The 19,712-nt window shown below is 41.8% G+C and overlaps 1 protein-coding gene across 1 annotated transcript in view; it reads left to right on the top strand.

Moving 5' to 3' along the window:
* The window catches only part of klf8 (Kruppel like factor 8), a 64,903-nt gene that overhangs the window by 27,366 nt on the left and 17,825 nt on the right, over window positions 1-19,712 (top strand). Inside the window, exon 2 of the mRNA XM_061086547.1 lies at window positions 1,273-1,665. Coding sequence (XP_060942530.1) covers window positions 1,273-1,665 — 393 coding nt within the window. The remainder of the gene's footprint in view (window positions 1-1,272; window positions 1,666-19,712) is intronic.

Genomic DNA, 19,712 nt, shown 5'->3' with positions numbered 1-19,712 from the left:
GCCAATTTCTCCAAATTATTTCGCCAGAATTCTTCGATTTCAACGACGTTTAATGTTTAAAAACTCAAGTTTCTTTAGTGAAATGAAAGAACGACACAAGCATGGATCCTCGGGTTCTGATCTCAGTTCCACTCGTCCGCTGGTTTGTGTTGTTTTGTCGACTCACGACACATTCAGGTCACATTCTCCCTCAGAGTTGATGATTTACATCCGAACGCTGTGAATAAGTTTCTGTAGAGTTTGATCTCAGAGAAATGTTTGAGGGAGGAAGTGGACGAGCTCAGAAAATGGAGCCAGAGAAGAAGAAGAAGAAGAGAAGAGGGTGTGTTGTGTTACTAGAAGAGTGTGTGTTGACTCCCTCGTCCACGGCACTCCCTCTCCCCCTCTCTCTCTCTCTCTCTCTCTCTCTGTGTGTGTGTGTGTCTCTCGCTCAGCTTCCAGAATAGGGTGTGTCCGCCTGCCTGCCGCTGAAAGGGAGGGAGGGGTCAGCTCACGGCTTCTCCTCCCTTCTCTCTCTCTCTCTCTCTCTCTCTTTCTCTTTCTGTTATTTCTCTCATTCCCTCAGTGGCAGCCTCAGGATCAGGCCTTTGTGTCTCTACCTCCTCTGCCTCTTCTCTCTATCTTCACGTCTCTCTCTCTCTCTCTCTCTCTCTCTCTCTCTTTAAACCAGAGTGTGTGTTTTTCTCTCCTCTCCCACCTCCTCCACCTCTCGGCAGATTTTTTTTTTTTTTTTTTAGAGGAGTGGTTGTTCCTGTAGCTGAGAGGTAACGCTTCCTATCTCTGAACTCGTCGCTTCCTGTCTCGCTTCCTCTCCCACCTCCTCCACCTCTCGGCAGATTTTTTTTTTTTTTTTTAGAGGAGTGGTTGTTCCTGTAGCTGAGAGGTAACGCTTCCTATCTCTGAACTCGTCGCTTCCTGTCTCGCTTCCTCTCCCACTTCCTCTTCCTTTTTTATATTTCCCTGCTTCCTTCCTTCCTCCCCCCACCCCCCCATCCCTCTTTACCTCTAATTCTCTTCAATCCTTTCACCCAATCCCCCCCCCCGCCCGGCTTCTCCCCCCTCTCCTGGAAGTTTTGGCCTTTCCTTTTTTTTTTAAACACCTCTCACTCTTTCCTCCCCCCCCCTTCTTCCCTCTCTGCAATTCCACCCCCTCCCCCCTCTACTACCCCCTTTATCACCTCTCCTCTCATCTCCTTCCTTACCTCCACCCCCCTCCCTTCTCCTCCTCTCTACCTCCTCTCACCTTCTTCTTCTTCTTCTCCTTCTCCTCAGTGCCAGTTGAGTCCTAAGCAGAAGAAGAATGCCGGCGGCGCCCAGAAGAAGCAGAGGAGCCCGGCCAAGCCGAGCCCCCTGACCCGGAAACAACAACAACAACAACAACAACAACAACAGCCGCCGCCGCCGCCGCCATCGTCATCACCTCCACCACCTGCAGTCCAGGAAGAGGAGGAGGTGAAGGAGAAGGAGGAGCCTGTGACCAGGCCTCGGTCGCCCAAGGAGGAGGAGGAGGAGGAGGAGGAGGAAGTGGCCGAGGAGGAGCGAGAGGAAGTGGCGGCCAAGTCTGTGAGGAAGAGGAAGAAAGGAAAGGAGGAAAAGGAAAAGGAGGAGGAGACAGACATGCCGTCCGTACAGATCAAACCGGAGCCGGAGGAGATGGAGTGCACGGTGAGGAGGAGGAGAGGGAGGGAGGGATGGAGGGATGTGATTGGCTGATTGGTTTGGGCGGAGGTGTGTGACGGACAGGTGGGTGGATGATCGTCAGGTGGGCGGAGCCGGAAATCTGACGTGTTCGATCACGCAGGATTTTATGTGGAAGTTACGACTCATCTTGGCGTCGGAGAAGTTTTACAAATTAGTCGGTGATTAACTCCGAGGATCAATTTGTCAAATATTAAGACGAGTCTGAACCTGGAAGCTACGAGTTTAACAGCCGATCTCACGGATGATGCTGAGTCAGCACAACATTTTAATTTGGTCTAATTTCACCGATGAAGATAAAGTCACAGATTTATTACCCAAACTGTCAATTTTTAAATGTCACAGTTTGCTGCTTCAACTTGATTCAGTTGTTTTCAGTTTTCCACCATAACAAAGGATTATTAACTTCCTTCCAGTTGTGCTTAAAATTATTTGATGAAACCTTTTGCTTGTTTACAACCGTCCTGGTCACGTGACTGCTTGTTTCTGGTGACATCATAAACACAAACGAAATAACAAGACGACAAACGTGACACTTGAGGTTTAAATATCTAGAATAAGCATCGTCTTGAGATTCTACATCAAGAGTGAGTCGCTCTCTGCTTCCTTCAGTTTTATAAACATTAAGCTAAAATATTCAGGATACGAAAGCTGATGTGGTTTGATTTTGACGTCACTTGCATCACGTGGTTGTTTCAGACACGGATTTATTCATGAAAGTTATCAGATGCTGAAACTCTGCGGAAACTTAACGACTTGTAAAATAACAAGGAAGGATTTCACTGGACTTATCATTTTATCTCATGTCACCACGATCGCTTAAGACAATATTCAGAAAGGAAAATCTTTTGCTCTGCTGCATGTTTGAAATGATGAGGATCTGGATACATTTTTCCGGCTGTGCTGTTGTGTATGTGAACGCAGCTTGACTAAGTTCTGACACCTTTTCAGATGCCGGACATGGATCAATATCTCTTTTAGGGTATATATTGTTTTACCTTTGTTATATCACAACTTTACACTGAGGCGTATATTCAGTGAAAACATAGCAGCCCCTATACTTTTTATTATTTCTCTTGGTTCAGCAGCAGTTTGAATTTGCAGCGAGACGAAACTACCAAATATTTGCTCTGCTGAAAAGTTAGTTTCTGTTTTTTACTTCCTGAACTTTCAGATCAACAAACACTGCAATTAAATCACTGAGATTTAAATTGCATCAGCTGTTTCTCACCTCTTCCCTCCACTGAGTTTAATGTCATTTGTTTTTTTTTCAAGAACCTGCTGAGAGACACACAAACAACACAATCACATTCTTCAAAAAACACACAATTAACTTTGGCTTTTTGACTCTGAACAGAAGGTTGTGCGGTGAAATATTGAAAAGCTAAACCCAAAGCTGTGTATTGAGACATGAAACCAGTCTCTTTGTTATCCTGTGAAATTAAATCCTATTTTTCTGAAGTATTTCTGATCAGATTCTCTTGAGCTGAACTCAGAAGCTTCTGTCAGATTCTCAGGATGTTTCTCTCACACGTGGACAGATGATCACAGATGATTCCTTACAGTGACGCAGCTTCAGTCTTTCTTCACCTCATCCTCACGGTTTCATTTCAGAAAAACAATATTAGCCGCGAGAAGTTTCCTGTAAATGAGAAACAGAGGATGTGGGCGAACGATGAAGAGGAGGAACAGAGTGAGATGGAAATGAGAGTGGATTAGTGGGCGGAGCTCAGAGCGGGGGGGTGAGGCGCTGATTGAAGGAAGAGGAAGAGGGAAATTGACGTGGGGGTGGGGGGCGTGTGGGAGTAAGAGGGGGATGGACTGGTCCATGAATGGTGGGTGAGGAGAGGAGGAAGAGGAGGAGTTTGGGGACAGAGGTTAGAGTCATCAGATGCTTTTGAAAGGAGGGAAAGTGGTCATGTGAGATTCTAGTGTTGGCAATTACATCTCTTCTTCTCCTTCATCCTCTTCTTCATCATCTTTTTCTTCATCTTCCTCTTCTTGGTCTTCTTCTTTATCGTCATCCTCTCCTCATTCTTTGTCCTCTTCTTCGTCCTCTTCTCCTTCATCCTCCTCTTCTTTTTCTTCTTCGCCATCTTCTTTATTGTCGTCCTCTCCTCATTCTTTGTCCTCTTCTTTGTCCTCTACTCCTTCTTCTTCTTCTTTTCTTCATCTTAGTCTTCTCCCCCTTCGTCCTCCTCTTCTTCTTTTCCTTGAGTTTTGCCTCTTGTGGACAGCAGTGGTCTTATTTCTGAGGACACACAAGGATGCGCAAGGCAGCTGGACCTGTTTTATTTTGAAAACTCTCTGGTTGTTTCTTCTCTTTCCTTTAAATCGTTATCTAAGATCTTCCAACACTTGTTAGTCATTCCTAAAAGTCAAAGGTGGAAACTCAGGTTGACCTGCTGATGCCATCAGGACCTGAGGCTCTGGAACTCCTTGTGTGAGGAGATTACTTCTTCTCAGCACTTTATCTGTTTGTAAATCATCATTTGAAGCAGATTTCTAACTGGTTTTAAACATATTCTTTAGTTTTTGTGTCATTTTCCTTTTTTCGATTAGTGCTATAGAAATACAGTTTGGATATTATCATTATTATTTTCGTCTGGACAAACAGAAGATCAGACTCTTGGAATCAAAGAGGCCTCAGACTTTTAAAAGCATTGCTAACGTTTCCTGTCGCTCTAGGAGACGAACCCCCCCCCGACCAGCACTTGAAAGGTCCTCTTCAGGCGTGTCAGTACGGACCTAAGGTCACATGTGACACACGGAACTAACATGTTTTGGTTTTTAAAACTCCAGCGTTTTGATTCCAGCAGCAGTGAATGATTTGTGAAGCAGCTCAGAGCAGAAAACAAACCTGTGACCTCTGCCTGGCCTCTCTGGATATATAAAGATGACGGGATATATTAAGATCCTGATGACTCCACTCTGTCAGCGTGATGTCAGCGGGCCGGGCCGGGCGGGAGCAGGTAGAGCCGCCTCACGCCGAGCCGCACGCCACCGTTAAACACGTCACCGACCGAAAACACTTTGCTCTCGCGCCGCTGAAGTGTGTGTTGACATTTTGAGGGTTTTGCATTTCAAGCGGCTGGCGTTGACCTTTTGTTCGTTATTGTCCTGATGGACTTTGAGGGAGAGAATCAGTAGAATGAGCTCCAGGAAACAAATAGCGGTGAGGTCGGAGGTCAGAGGTCGCTGACAACAGGCTGCGTGAATCATTGGGAGGAGAAAAGCTTCTCTTGAAACCAAACTCCTGCCGGGGTCGAGCTGCACGCCGCCTGAACTCTGGAGTTTATCTCTCAGGATCAAAACCGTCTGAGATTTCTGTAAATACATAAAACATGTAGAGCAGTTTTATGATTTACACCGAATCAGAGAGTTTCTATAAACTGGAGGAGTTGATGTTTCTTTTTTTCTCAGATTGTGTTAGTTCATGAGAACGACTCTACCTGATTTCCCAGAGATATTTGTTTTTTGTGACCTTTACTATTTAGTCAGTTCAAATCGGAGCAGATAATCAAATCCAAATGTTTACTTACACTGTTTATTCGCTGATAGAACAGTTTTCTACCATGAGTACGGTTAATGAACAGATTTACACAAGAATATTATCTTGAATATGACAAAAAAACATGATTACTTCAAAGCAAAATTCTTTATAAAGGTTTCTATGTAATATCTGTGTTGTTTAGATTCTGCTTGTGATGGTGGTTCCTCGCTGCAGATATTATTACATGTCAAACATTCCTATTGTTCGATTACATTACATTACAGCTGATTATTGCTGTAATTTGATATTTAACTTTGTCTTGGTTAGTTTGTTGTGGTGCTTGTGATCACAGTTTAATGGATTTCCACAGAACTTGGTGGAGGAAAGTGATTTGATATTTTTCGATGTTTGTATTTGACTTCCCAGAAAATAATTAATAGAACTCAATGAAAATGAGGACTGAGATATGTGTGGATGTGTAATTTGGTGCAGCTTTATTGATTTTAAGGAGATTATTAAACCTTGATGACATATGAGCTCAACCAGGTGTTTTATTCTAGTATCGTCATATCCTCGTTGGCTAGTTTATTTTATTAGTCACATGTCAAAGAATGCCAGACTTCTTTTTTTATTATATTACATGAAATTGATTTTATCCAGAACAATTTACAGTAAACACATTCATTTCATTGCTGAGAAATACAGTAAACTGTGAAGACAGTTAAATTAGATTAAAGCCTAATGCTTCTTTCTGTCTTTATATTTTTATGACGCACATTTTTTACCATACATCACTTATTTTGTATAATAGTATATATTTATATTTTTGTCTTCATGAAAGTTGATGATATTGACCAGTGGTTATCAACCTCGGGTTTGAGACCCTGACACTGGATCCTGTGATGAATCTAAAGGGTCAACAGAGGTTTTCTCATCAGTAAATAATAAGAAAATACTCAGCAAATCATATTTACTTGTGTATTTTTGGGGCATTTTTCAAGTTTGACCTCATTTACGATCACACACTCGAAGACTTAGAAGAAAAAGCTTTGGAACTGACGTGAACAAACATTTAAAACAGCAGAAACATCCACGTCGGTTATCGTCGCCGCTCTTCTGAATTTTCCAGCGCCAGCGTGAAGACGATGAGTCGCTCGGCGTTCTCTGTTATTATCAGAGACTGAGGAAGGTATAGAATAAAAGGGTGTGAGCCCTTATGATACGGTGAGGCCTGTCCCCGTCACAGGCGCCGTATAGAAACCATTAGCCCAGCCTCCATACTGAGCTGAGAGGGGAAGGGTGTTGTCAGCTGGATGGGTGGAGGATGGGTGAGGCATGGAGTGAGGAAGCTGGAGGAAGTGTAGAGGGAGGAGGAGGAGGAGGAGGAGGAGATAGGGAGAGAAATAGAAAGGATTTGGTGGCGAGGAGGCCTGATGACAGAACGCAGATGGAGAGAGGGCAGATAGGAGGGGAAGGTGGAGAGGTGGCGAGGGTGTGGACGTGCAGATAACGACGGGCTGCACTCCAGGATTATGACTTGTGTCCGTTTTCGTCCTCTGCCGTGAAGCTAGCTGCTGCTCCCCTTGGTTTTCATGAGGAAAGCTAACAATGCTATCAGGCAGAGAAACTGCACAAAGCCAAAATCACAGAATAAGGTTGCACAGAATAAATGAACCAAGAGTAAAACCAGATTTTATTCAAGAAACGCTTAATAATCCAAATGTGCAATAAGTTATTTCAGTAGTGGTTTAATTATAGGTTCTGTGCATTCATACAAATATCAAAAAATAAATTTTCTCTGTGGTTATTCCAGATGTTTTCCTCCTCTGAAATCATTAGAGCGGCTTTGAGGCAAATGTCCGTCATCGTGACAAATGCTGGTTTGTGGTTCGTTAGCCGAGCACCTGTCACTCCCGGTGATGTGGCCCCTTTTTGTAATTGTAGAGAAAAGGAGCCGGACGTCAGCCCGATGCCCGGACCCTCAGCGAAGGCATGGCAACAGCAGAGGGGGGTTATTATCCTGTTACCTTCACTGGAAGGACCACGGATGTCGTGACGCCACCTGAAGAAGAATCTCTCAGCCTGTGAGAGTTATTCACAAGCCGAGGGTTATGGGAGATTGTTGGAAAGGTAGAACTGGGAGGGAGGAGGAGGAGATGGAGGTAAAGGTGATGTTTGAGTCACATGACGGAAGGAAATGAGCTGTTCGTCATTCTCAGCTAAGAGATGACGAATCTGTGGAATCGTGAGTCTTTGTGTGACGTCGGTTTAACCTTTAAGGCTTTTAAGTGAGAATTCAGCATCATCTTGCACAAGTTGTGATCCACGGCTCCGTGATTGATGAGATCTAACAAATCGGACCAATAGAAAACGAGCTGCAGAGACTAAAAGCAATAAAAGTAACGTTAACATATCGAGCAAATGAAGGTTTTGTTGTTCCTGAGTCTCTTGGTGACTTGATTTAGCTTAAATCTCGTTTTATAATTGAGTTTACACTTGTGTTAACTGGGGATTAGTCTAAAATCTCCAGGCCTGAGTTTTTATGAACTCTGAGTCCACAGAGAAATAATTAAATAGTAAATGAATAATCCTTTATGGCAGTGAAACAATAAGTCTGACACCTGTGAAGAGGTGGATATACTAATAAAATGAAAATAAAAAACACTTCCTCGATGAGGTACATTTGAACACGTGACTGTTTGGACTCGTTTATCTTTAGGGGAATAAAAAGCGATACCATCACACCTTTGATTAATGAGTTTATTATTCTGATCTGTTGTATAATATCAGTAATAATGTGGATCATTGAGATTTCATCAAACCGGCTTGTGCCTTTAATGTTTGTCTGGACAAGGTGGAACATTTGCTCCTCTGTTGTGTCTTTTCTTTTGTGCAGATCTCATCTTAGACATTTGCTAAACTTCTATTGTCGAGGAAACGGAAACAAAATTCCCTCACACCTGTCCAGACATGACACTGGTCAGTCAAGACTAAAACTCCTTTTCCAGTTTGTCTCTGGATCCATGACAGAAACACTAATAACCTATTTACTGTGGAGTTCCCCAAGGCTCAATACTTGGTCCTCTTTTATTGATACTCATACTTCCATTCACTGAAATGACACCAATGAGTACAGTAGCTGTCATGTTGAGGCTCTTTCACAATAATAAACGTATTCATCAAAAGGTGCTGGATCACTGTTTATTCCCCTGAAGACAAACGAGTCCAAAACAGCCACTTGTTCAAATGTATCTCATGGAGGAAGTGTTTTTTATTTTAATTTTATTAGTATATCTATGTCCAGACTTATTGATTCAAGTAACAGTAGCAGGTTACTTTTGAATTGTTAAATTACCATTTCTAAATTTGAAATTTGAGGATTGTAGTGGAAGATGAAAACCTTTACTCTGCAGGAGGAAAATATTTATATATATTTCTTTGAAGGTTCATGTTTCCAGTCATTATTGTTTCATCTGAGTCTTTATTTTGCAGAAAGTGAAACGTCGACTGTTCACCTGCTGTCAGAAAATATAATTTCACATATTTGAAAACATCTCTCGTTTCACAGGAGAGAAAAATAAAAAGCAGTGTTACGTTAGTATGTTCACATGAGGCTGTGAGGGCCGAGGCCTGGGGGAGGGGAGTGGTGGGGCCTCATGTGTGTGTCTGTGTGTGTGTGTGTGTCTGTGTGTGTGTGTGTATCGCATCGGTGTTTGTGGCATGGTGTGGTTTGGGTTAGTGGAGGGTGGGGGCTGGGTGGAGTAGTGTTGCGTAAGGCATCATTAAGCAGAGGGTGGGTGTGTGTGTGCGTGTTGGTGTGTGTGTTGGTGTGTGTGTGTGTGTGTGTGTGTGTGTGTGTGTGTGTGTGTGTGTGTGTGTTGACCACACCTCTGTAGCTCAGAGGGGAGTGGAGTTTCCTGTCCAAAGATAAAGTCTCCAGGAAGCTGATCCCTCCTGTGCTCACATGTCACATGTTACACGTCTCGTCTCAGCGTTAATTCTTTATTATCACTTTGAGTTTGTCTCGTCCAAGACTGAAAACAAATAATATTTAATCTACATATTATTTTGCTTGTGTAATAGATATAAAAATGGTAACTACAGGTGATTGTGTTTCTCAAATACTGAATCTTGTCCAATCTTCACATCTTAAACCTTAAGATATTTGCTAAACTTTGAAGAAGCAAATCTAATTAACTAAGAAGCTGGATCCAGACACATTTTTAATTTTTCACTTTTTAAGTAGCCTAATAGCCGAGGTCAAATTCTCAGCTACACATCGATGGTATAGTTACATGTCTCGAGCACCAAAAAGCCTTCACCCCTCTACATTCATTTTTAAATCACTCATCAATATCAACCGCCTCAATATGTCTGAGATTTTCCACATTATTCTCTGAGAAATCAAGGAAAATGATATATATCACAATTTTAAAGGAAGAGAAACATACTTCCTGGATCAGCCTCCTGAACCGGATCCAAACCAAAGCTTATCGGGTTCTTAACGGACCCGTCCCTCATGTTTACACCAAGTTTCATCGTGATCCGTCCATTAGAATCTGCGTAATCCTGCTGAACAACAAATAAACAAAAACAGATGAAAACACAACCTATTTTGCGGCTGTTCTAATAATTATCTGCAGGTTCTTCTCTGATTTCAAGCTCGTGTCTTCTGTTGATTTTTCCAAACTGCAAACTACAGTGTTGACCCACAATAACAACTAATACAATAACTCCCTGTGGACTGAATAGAGCTGCAGAGGAAAGAGAAGAGAATGTGAAGTAGAAAGTTTGTCTCTTGTCTCACATGAAGAGACGAGAGACAGAAGCTGGAACCTGAGAGAGTCGAACGCCTTCTGATAGTTGTGTTGACCCGAGTTTAAAAAACTTGTGTTAAAGTGATAAAAGAACGATGGAGAGGGAGGAGAAGAAGGAAGAGGGGAGGATGAAAAGACTGGTTCAAAGTTTCTCTTGAGTGTCAGAACGAGGTCAAAGGTCATTGAGCCGCCTCGTTACGGCTCTCGAGCAAAAGTTAAAACTTTCTCTTGTTTTTCCCACGACACACACACACACACACACACACACACACACACACACACACACACACACACACACACACACATGTCATCTCTCTTTCCCGCCACTCTTCTTCTCCAGCTTCTCCTCTTCCTCCTCTCTCTTCTCTTTCTTTCCCCACTGTCTCTCTCTCTCTCGCCCTAATAGGATATGTCGAGGGAGGCTCTGCTTCCGCTCGCCCCGTCGCCATGGCAACCACGGCTCTGGCGGGAGTTGCCGAAAAGACTGTGCTAGCCTGACCCCCCCCCATATATACACACAGTCACACCCCTTCCTCCTCCTTCTCCTCTTCCTCCTCCACCTTTCCAAGCTTCTCTCTCTCTCTCTCTCTCTCTCTCTCTCTCTCTCTGTTTCTCTACCTCTCTCTCCCCCTCCCTGCCCCCTTCTCACTCTATCTCTCCCCTCTTCTAATTCACCACTTGAGCCAAAGGCGAACACACACACACACACACACGCACACACACACACACACACACACACACACACCCACACACACACACACACACACACACACACACACACAGACACACACACTCTGAATACCTGCCAGCACAGTGCAGTGAATAGCCCTGAAATGTCTCTCTCTCTCTCTAGCTCTCTCCCTCACAGACACACACATGCACACAAATAGAAACACAAACACACAATGAGGTCCTCTGTGCATATGTGTACTTGTGTGTGTGGTGTGTGTGTGTGTGCGTGTGTGTGTGTCACACTGATGTATGCACATAAACAAGTCAGTTGTCCTCCGGCAAACAGGAGCAGTCATGCACAAAGACCGTCCACAACACATGCACACACATACACAAATGTACACACACAACTCTATTACTCCCTGTGTGTCCCTATGTGTGTGTTCGTGTGTGTCTGTGTGTGTGTGTGTGTGTGTGAGAAGGAGCATTGGACATAAGAGGTTAGGGGCCTATTTACTGTGCTTTTGCCAGGAGGTCTTTGCGAGCCATTGTGTGTGTGTGTGTGTGTGTGTGTGTGTGAGTGTGTCTACGTGCGTGTGTGGTTGTGTGTTTGTGTGTGTTCAGTCCATTCAGAGGACAGCACATTCACAATTTTTGGGTTACAGGGAGAAAGAGAGAGGGGGATGATGTGAGGGAAAAAGAGGAGTATATTGCAGATATCGGTCGGTGCAGTTTCCTCTGCTGGTGCAGGATGATGATGTCATCGTTGGCAGTTCCACTTCCTGCAGCGTGAAGCGTTCAGGAAGTAGAAAACAGCAGCTGTGTGTGTGTGTGTCTGTGTGTGTCTGTCTGTGTGTGTCTGTGCGTGTGTGTGTGCTGATCTGAGTTATCTCCAGTCTATTAAATCTGCTGATGTTTCATATTGATGATAGATCCCGTTATGAGATGATGTTAATAAAAGACAGATTATTTATCTGGAGACGTTTCAATTAGAGCAAGTTCAGTGCTTTTAATTTGTAGGACCGATATTGATGTTAGGTTGTTATAAATGCAGTTTATTTTGTTAAATAAAATGTTTAAATAACTTCAAACCCAGATACATGAATGTCTGTGAAAGGCTCATACCTAAGGATTTATTAATTCATAAATTAGGAAACACAGCCCCATTTTAAAGTTTAAATTTTTACTCTGGTTAGCAGAAACAATCACATTCGCCTCCTGATTGGTTCTCGTCAGTCACATGACTTGACCACCGGCGTCATCGCTCAGAGAAAATAAATTCCTGCTCTTAGCTGATATAGGATTTGATGTAACTAAGCAACCAACTGCAGAGTAGCTTCTCTGTTGACTCCACATTTTAGTTTTAAAACTAAATAACTTAAACTAAACTTGATTAAAGTAGGAAGTAGCGTGGATGTAGCCTCAGAGAGTTTTTAAGTAGAGACTCTATATCTAAATGATTATAGTGTCTCTGTGTGATGGTCGACTTTTCACCTCATCTTCCAGATATGAGCAGTTTGGACATTTTTTTCTGAACATAACTCGACTCTGAGGCTCATCACACAATCTACCTTCTTCTTCCTGCTTCGTGTGTGAGCAGCACCGATCACATACATGTGCGTGTGCTCTGTGTGCAAGAGGAGGATCTGGAAGTTTATGGATTTACACAACGTAAACAATGGTGACACTCGTGAATTAATCCGACTGAGGCAACAACAAAAGAGAAGAAGGTCACGTCTCAAAGTTACTTATTGTTTTATATCTTATTTCACCTGAAAGTTTCCGTGTACTTGAAGGCGTCGTTGAACCCAGAGAAGCTGAAGAAACACACAAGATATTTATAAGTTTACACTTTAAGATGAAGAAATATCACCTGTTGGGTGAAAAAAAAATTTGTAATTATATATATTAATAGAAGCAGAGACAGTAACACACAAAAAGCAAACACAGGAAACTGATTATTAAAACAGAACAAACGTAGAAATATACAGGAATCAAAGGTAAAAAGGAAATAGAAAGCAGATGTCAAAAGTGTGGCTGAGTGATCGACTTGTAAAGAGCTTTATGAATATAAACCATTACAGAAAATAAGTTTTATCTCGATTTTGAAGAAAGAATCACCAGTTTTCAGCAGAACATTTAAAATCCTACTTAGATATTTTTAATATATTCATTAAAATGTCTCGTTATCGTGTCTGTAACTGACATTTATCTTTAGATACAAAGTTTGAGTATTAACGAGCTTCACTGTACATTCTACTGCACGTTTACTGTTGTTCACAGATTTCACTTTCATCCCCTCTTCACCTTCACCTTCGCCCGTCTCTTCATTTCTAAAATCACCACGTTAGTAAAACCGGTTCCGCCCTGGTGAAATGAATCCACCTCGCTCCAACACAAATAGACTGTTTCCCGAGTCCGGCAGCCGAGGTGTCGCTGGGCGCCGGCGTCCTCTGTGCCGAGCGTCTCCCGGTGTTGAAGGTTTCCGTTGCCAGGACGACTGAGCCAAGTATCTGTGGTTTTTCCATTTGTTAAAAGTGATGATTTCTGGGGAAAAACACGAAGGGTCAACGGACAGTTTCATGTTTCCTCTCCCTGAAGCACGAGGGAGGTTTTCAAGAATCCACAGTTTTCCTTTTAACCCTTTTTTAAAATGTCAGTTCATTTAGATGCTGGTAATTGAGATGTTTTATTCTCAGGAAAACTGATTGTGCCTCAGCTGGATAACGTGGAAACAGATTTTAAAGAGATGCTCTACAGGAAATTCTAGATGGTGTCAGCTGATACTCCACACATTCCTGAGCATGAAGAGATAAGTTTGATTCGAAACTGGATTTGTATTCATCATAAATCCAGTCAGGTTGTGTAAACTTCTTCTTTGGAATTGAAAACAATAAGCGTCTGAATCCGCCTCCTGTCGAGCTCGTTCCTCCACATTGTCTGTTTCTAAAAAGCTTTGTTAAAATGGGTTTGTTCATAACGTAAAGAAAACAGATGAAACGAGAGAAACAGGGTTTTTATTTTGTTTCATGAGAAGTTGTCAAAATGTGCTGAGACTCAAATGAGGAAACTGTAGGAAGATGTAAATATGGATAAAGGATAATTTATTCCTTTTAAAAGTAACTGTAAGTGAGAATAAGATCCAGATCCAGCTGAGTCACTGACGTCTTGCTGTGTGTCTACATGTGTTTTTACATTTGATCTGAAGTTAGATCTTCTATTATAAAGTTAGGTTTCTGCAGAGGCCTTGAAAGGTTTTTTAAAATTCATTAATAATTAGGATTATGAGGCTAAAGAGAAATTAACTTTTGTCGGCATTTATACTTTCCAGTTTCTCACTGTGTTTTACTTGTTTCTCTGGGAAATAAACACGAAGGATATTAATTAAAAAAAACAGATAAAGACGATGATCCTGTCTCTGTCTGCAGCTTTAGAGATAATGTGGTATTTCCAGGGATATAACTTCACTTCCTGGTCTTAAAAAGTATTGAATTCAACTTGTAGGAGTTGAGTAGACGCCCAGGATTCCTCTCTAAACCTTTTCTCTACTAATATAACATTTTATGCCGATTTCAAAAGTGTTTGAACCCTTTGAGTAAAAATCCTGAAACGTCTCTTGCGTCTGAAGATGAGAAACCTGATGTCTCTGCTCCAGCAGATCCAGCTTCAGGGTTGTAGACTCTCGTCCTGTGTGGGCGCTCGGAACAAGAAGCAAGTTACTTAGCACCCAGGAAATCCACACGGGTGACTCCTCTTAGGTGACCGGGGGGGCGCGGGGGGGGGTGACACAGGGTTGAGGAGACGTGGATGTTCACACTGGTCTGGGATCAGCGAGAGAGAACAGGTGGGCGAGCGAGAGGAGTAGACTTACCGTTCAACGCAGGGCGGGGGCTGTGGGTGCTGCTCTGGGCGGGTCAGGCTGCAAGAGGTGGAGTGGGTGTGTGTGTGTGTTTGTGTGTGTTTGTGAGTGTGTGTGTGTTTGTGTGATAGGCGGGGCCGCGTGCTTCGTGGTTAATATCTCCCCCAGCTGTTGTTTTTCCTCTCTGTCTTTATTATGTCGTCTCTATCTGCCTTCACACTCTCTCTCCTCCAGTGCACACACACAAACACACACACACACACACACAGACACACACAAACGCTCACACAACACATACAAATTCACATTTAACACACTCAAACACACACATTCCCAACAAATCAATGCTTCTGTCTTTATCTCTCTCCTCCATCCTGTCATCATTTTCTCCTTCTCCTCCCTTTACCTCCCTCATTGTCCCTCCATCCTCCTGTTACCTTGTGTGTGTGTGTGTCTGTATGTGTGTGTGTGTGTGTGTGTGTGTGTGCGCGCGTGTGTGTGTGACCTCCAGACCTATGGATTTCATCCTGTAGACGGATCAGCAGCAGAGACTCAGCCCATCAGCTGGAAGGAGCTCTTGTGATTTCAGTGCATTGTGTTGGGACCTGACTCAGTTTGGGCAGAACCGGTAACTTGGCTCCGATTCCTCCAAACACCTGGAAAATACTCGTCGGTTTAGCTCAGGACCTGTTTGCTTTTCCAACGTTTTGTTTTCGTGACCTGAAGAACCTGTAAGGGACGACGAACTTGTTCGCTGTGTCATGTTTTGGAAGAATAGAGTTAAAGAGACGCTCGGAGGTGGAGATGTCCGCAGTGGCCGAGAGAATCTGCAGATGTGAACTTGGTTCCCTTTCTGGTAATGGAATAATTCATCTATGACACCAAGGGCTTGTGGGTAAGTCCCAGCAAACAGATAAAAGCTACCTCATTAAACCGCATGTTATCTATATCTATACGTAAGAAAACCTGGAAAAAATGCTTATTTATAATAATAATAATCTTTATTCTCTGGTATCTATTAAAACAATGATTCCATAAAATCATGTGACTGTAAAAGAAGTTATAAAAAAGATCAATAACTGGAGTTTGTAAGAATAAAACCGCAGACAGTGATTATGTATTTCAATAGAATCTAAAGCTCAGTGAGAAAACATCACATCGATAAACTGTAATTTCTGAAACAGACTTCTGAACCGGAGCCGCTGTCGTCGGCCAAACTTTTCTTGTAACCTGTCATCGGTGATTTGTGTGTGTGTGTCTGTTTCGTCTGCTCGGCTGCCGACAGATTCCTGACACGCCTTCACTCATAAATTATACATAAATAGTTATTACAGCAGTTAGACGTCTGCGATCTTTGAGTGGAACTCGCTTTAGTAACAACAAGTAGCTAATTCAAACCAAACGTTTGAGTAGCAAGATACACACACATCAGTTTGATGAGAGGAACCACTTTTACTCAAAGTGTATGAGTTGATCCCATTCACTAACATGGAGGAGGCGGGTTTATGACCTGTAGATGCTGCAGCCAGCCACCAGGGGGCGATCCAGATGATTTGGCTTCACTTTGGGGTTTTGTTTGTGGGTCATTTGGGATGAAATAAGAGAAACAGGACAGAGAGGTCCTCTGTTTAAAGTCACATGTTCTACACATGATGCTGTAATCACACGTATGTGGTCACATGATCTCACCGTGGCCGAGGCGTGTTTTCACCTCGCCGCCGCCCTCACAGCTGCTTCCTGCTTCTATTCAACTTGGAGATCACATGAATTAATTGCGAGGCAAAGACTGGGTGACCCCATTTAGTGTTGGAGCCGAGCGGCGTCCCCGGCAACGACCACGGCAACGCGTCTGGCGCTCAGGAAGGCTCCTCCCTCTTCGTCATGCTGCATTCACAGAGCAGGTTTTATTGTTTGTAGGTGAATTGAGTCGTGGCAGATTGTTGTGATTGTTTCAGAGACGGTTATTTTGTGGCCTCGTGCCAACGTCTGATTCGCAGAGACGTGACTGGAGCTCGACTCTGACACAGATTACAAATCATTTCTAAAGAATGAGATTAAATACGTGTGACACAAATCAGTTAATTTCCTCAAACAACTTAACTCTATAGATTCCCAGAAATGAAATAAGCAGCGATGGAGGAATATATAGATCTTTTATTTAAGTAAAAGTACAAATACAACAGTGTAGAAATACTGTTATAAAAGTCCTGCATTTAAAAAGGTTACTTAAGTAAAAGTATGTCAGGAAATTGTACTTGAATTGTACTTGAATCTTGAATCTAAAGTATAAACAGATATAATTATTGTTGAGATGTCGCTGAACTTTTCATTATGGATTAATCAGAGAAATGTGTTTTTGACACCAACCATAATTTAAAGTTGCTATAGAGTAAATCAAATGGATTATATATATTATTCTAATAAATCTGGAATCGTAAAACACTCACAGATTACAAATCATTTAAAAAGTATTTGATTAAATACGTGTGACACAAATCAGTTAATTTCCTCAAACAACTAACTTGAACTTTATAGATTCCCAGAAATGAAATAAGCAGCGATGGAGGAATATTTAGATCTTTTACTTAAGTAAAAGTACAAATACAACAGTGTAGAAATACTTTTATAAAAGTCCTGCATTTAAAAAGGTTACTTAAGTAAAAGTATGTCAGGAAATTGTACTTGAATTGTACTTGAATCTTGAATCTAAAGTATAAACAGATATAATTATTGTTGAGATGTCGCTGAACTTTTCATTGTGGATTAATCAGAGAAATTTGTTTTTGACACCAACAATAATTTAAAGTTGCTATAGAGAGAATCAAATGGATTATATATATTATTCTAATAAATCTGGAATCGTAAAACACTCACAGATTACAAAACATTTCAAAAGTATCTGATTAAATACGTGTGACACAAATCAGTTAATTTCCTCAAACAGCTAACTTGAACTCTATAGATTCCCAGAAATTAAATAAGCAGCGGTGGAGGAAGTATTTAGATCTTTTACTAGAGTAAAAGTACAAATACAAAAGTGTAGAAATACTGTTACAAATTTCCTGCATTTAAAAAGGTTACTTTAGTAAAAGTATGTCAGGAGATTGTACTTGAATTTTACTTTAATTGTACTAAATCTAAAGTATAATCCTTCTTTTTGTATTATCAGGTTATTTTTACACATGTATTCATGTAAAAGGAGGATTTTACTGTTGTAGTTTGTTGACATGTCGCTGAACTTTTCATTATGGATTAATCTGCTCATTATTTTCTCCAGCAATCAACTGATTGTTTGTTTGGTTTCTCAGAATAATGAGAAATTCAGAGAAATGTGTTTATGACACCAACCAAAATTTAAAGTTGCTATAGAGCAAATCAAATGGATTATATGTATTATTCTAATAAATCACGTCTTGATACTTTGACTGGAACATTTTGACGAACGTGTAAACGTTGTGTTGTCATTGTGTTCGGCCGTTTAATGACAATAAAGAATTTTGATGTTGGAGCCAACAACTACTTTCTTGTGAAAACTCTCTGAGTAATGAGCCGAGGGTGAAGTCACATTTTCTCGGTGCCAGCTTCCTCCTTCTCTTCCTCCGGCCCCTCCCTTATTTTGATCGGTGAAGACGATGAAGGTAACGCCCGAGCGAACGAGTTCCTCTTCTGCTCTGAGACGTCTTCCAGAGACAAACAGTGATGACACACCTCAACCTCATGTTGTTCACACCCGGCGGCTTCAGCTTTTAATTATACGTCCAAACTGAATCTTTTAAAAACACAGGACGAAGGATTAAAGGACCTGTTGGTTTTCACCTCTGCCCCGGAGCTTCTGTTTTCACCACTCTTTGTTTCTGTGTCAGCAAGATTACACAAAAACTACACAACATATTTGCATTAAATCCGGCGGCAGGATGGAACATGAGAGATCTCGTAAAAACATGTGGGCGGATCTGTTTTTTGTAAAATCGTTTTCTCGTGGGGTGTGTCTGGAGATTTTCACCCAATTTCCCAGAGAATATTTTTATGGATCTTGATGAAGCAACTCAGGATATTTAGTGGACAAATATGACGCTGTGCAGTTTTGTGAAGATCGAAATAAAAATCAGGATACAGCAGATTAAAATGTGGTTTCATAAGTGAACAAAATTATGACATTCGTTATTTTAGAAAATTCTTATGATGATAAAGTGCAATTATGAAAAACTGCTTTTAAACAAAAGAAGAAGAAAGTACTGGAACATGAGAGATCTCTTAAAACTTGGGGGCGGATCTGTTTTTGTAAAATCATTTTCTCGTGGGGTGTGTCTGGAGATTTTCATCCAATTTCCCAGAGAATATTTTATGGATCTTGATGGATACAGCAAATTTGAATGTGTTTTCATAAGTGTAGAAATTACACTAATGCTGATAAGGTGCAATTATGAAAAACTGCTTTTAAACAATAGAATAAGAAAGTACTGTGGAGTACTGTGGAGTACTGTGGAGTACTGGAGGTGCTGATGCTGGGTGTGATACCATCATGGTGTTACCATGGCAACCAGATGAAGCGCCTCATTCATGTTCTCCATTAAAACAGAAAGTCTGACAACACAACCACGTCTACAAACCAATCAGAGTCCATTATAGGCCGACTCCGCCCACGTAGGTGATGACAACGTGAAACCAGAACAAACCAGATCTAATGAAACTATGGAACCAACACGTGAAGCTTCAGACTCTTGAGGTCAGAGATCGACCTGAAGTCCATGTTTCATCTTCACTGTGAATCAAACTGTTCCTCTGAGTCTGAACCAGAACTCATCACAAGTCAAACTTCCTTGAAATCCACAGAATCAGTTGAATTTCACTCTCATCACTTTCTTCTAACAGGACAAACTTAAAAATACTCAAATACTTAAAAGTAAAAGAGTCTGGAGCCGTTTCCCTCGGCTGAGCAACGAGCTGCTTCCACATCAGAAACTCTCTCTCTTCTCCTTCCTCCTCTCGCTCTGTCTCTCCAATCAGAGCTTCTTCTCTTTTTTATATTTCTACATTTCCGTCTCGTTGTCGAGAGTCTGACAGAAGTAGAGCGGAGAGAGAGAGAGGGAGGGAGGGAGGGAGGGAGTGGGTGGAAGGAAACAAAGGTGTGGTCGACTGTGAAGAGCGTGTGATGCTGGAGGGAGAGGTGGAG

Source organism: Limanda limanda, chromosome 14, assembly GCF_963576545.1.
Source record: "Limanda limanda chromosome 14, fLimLim1.1, whole genome shotgun sequence".
In the NCBI taxonomy this organism is placed as follows: Eukaryota; Metazoa; Chordata; class Actinopteri; order Pleuronectiformes; family Pleuronectidae; genus Limanda; species Limanda limanda.
This window is presented reverse-complemented; position numbering and strand designations above follow the sequence as displayed.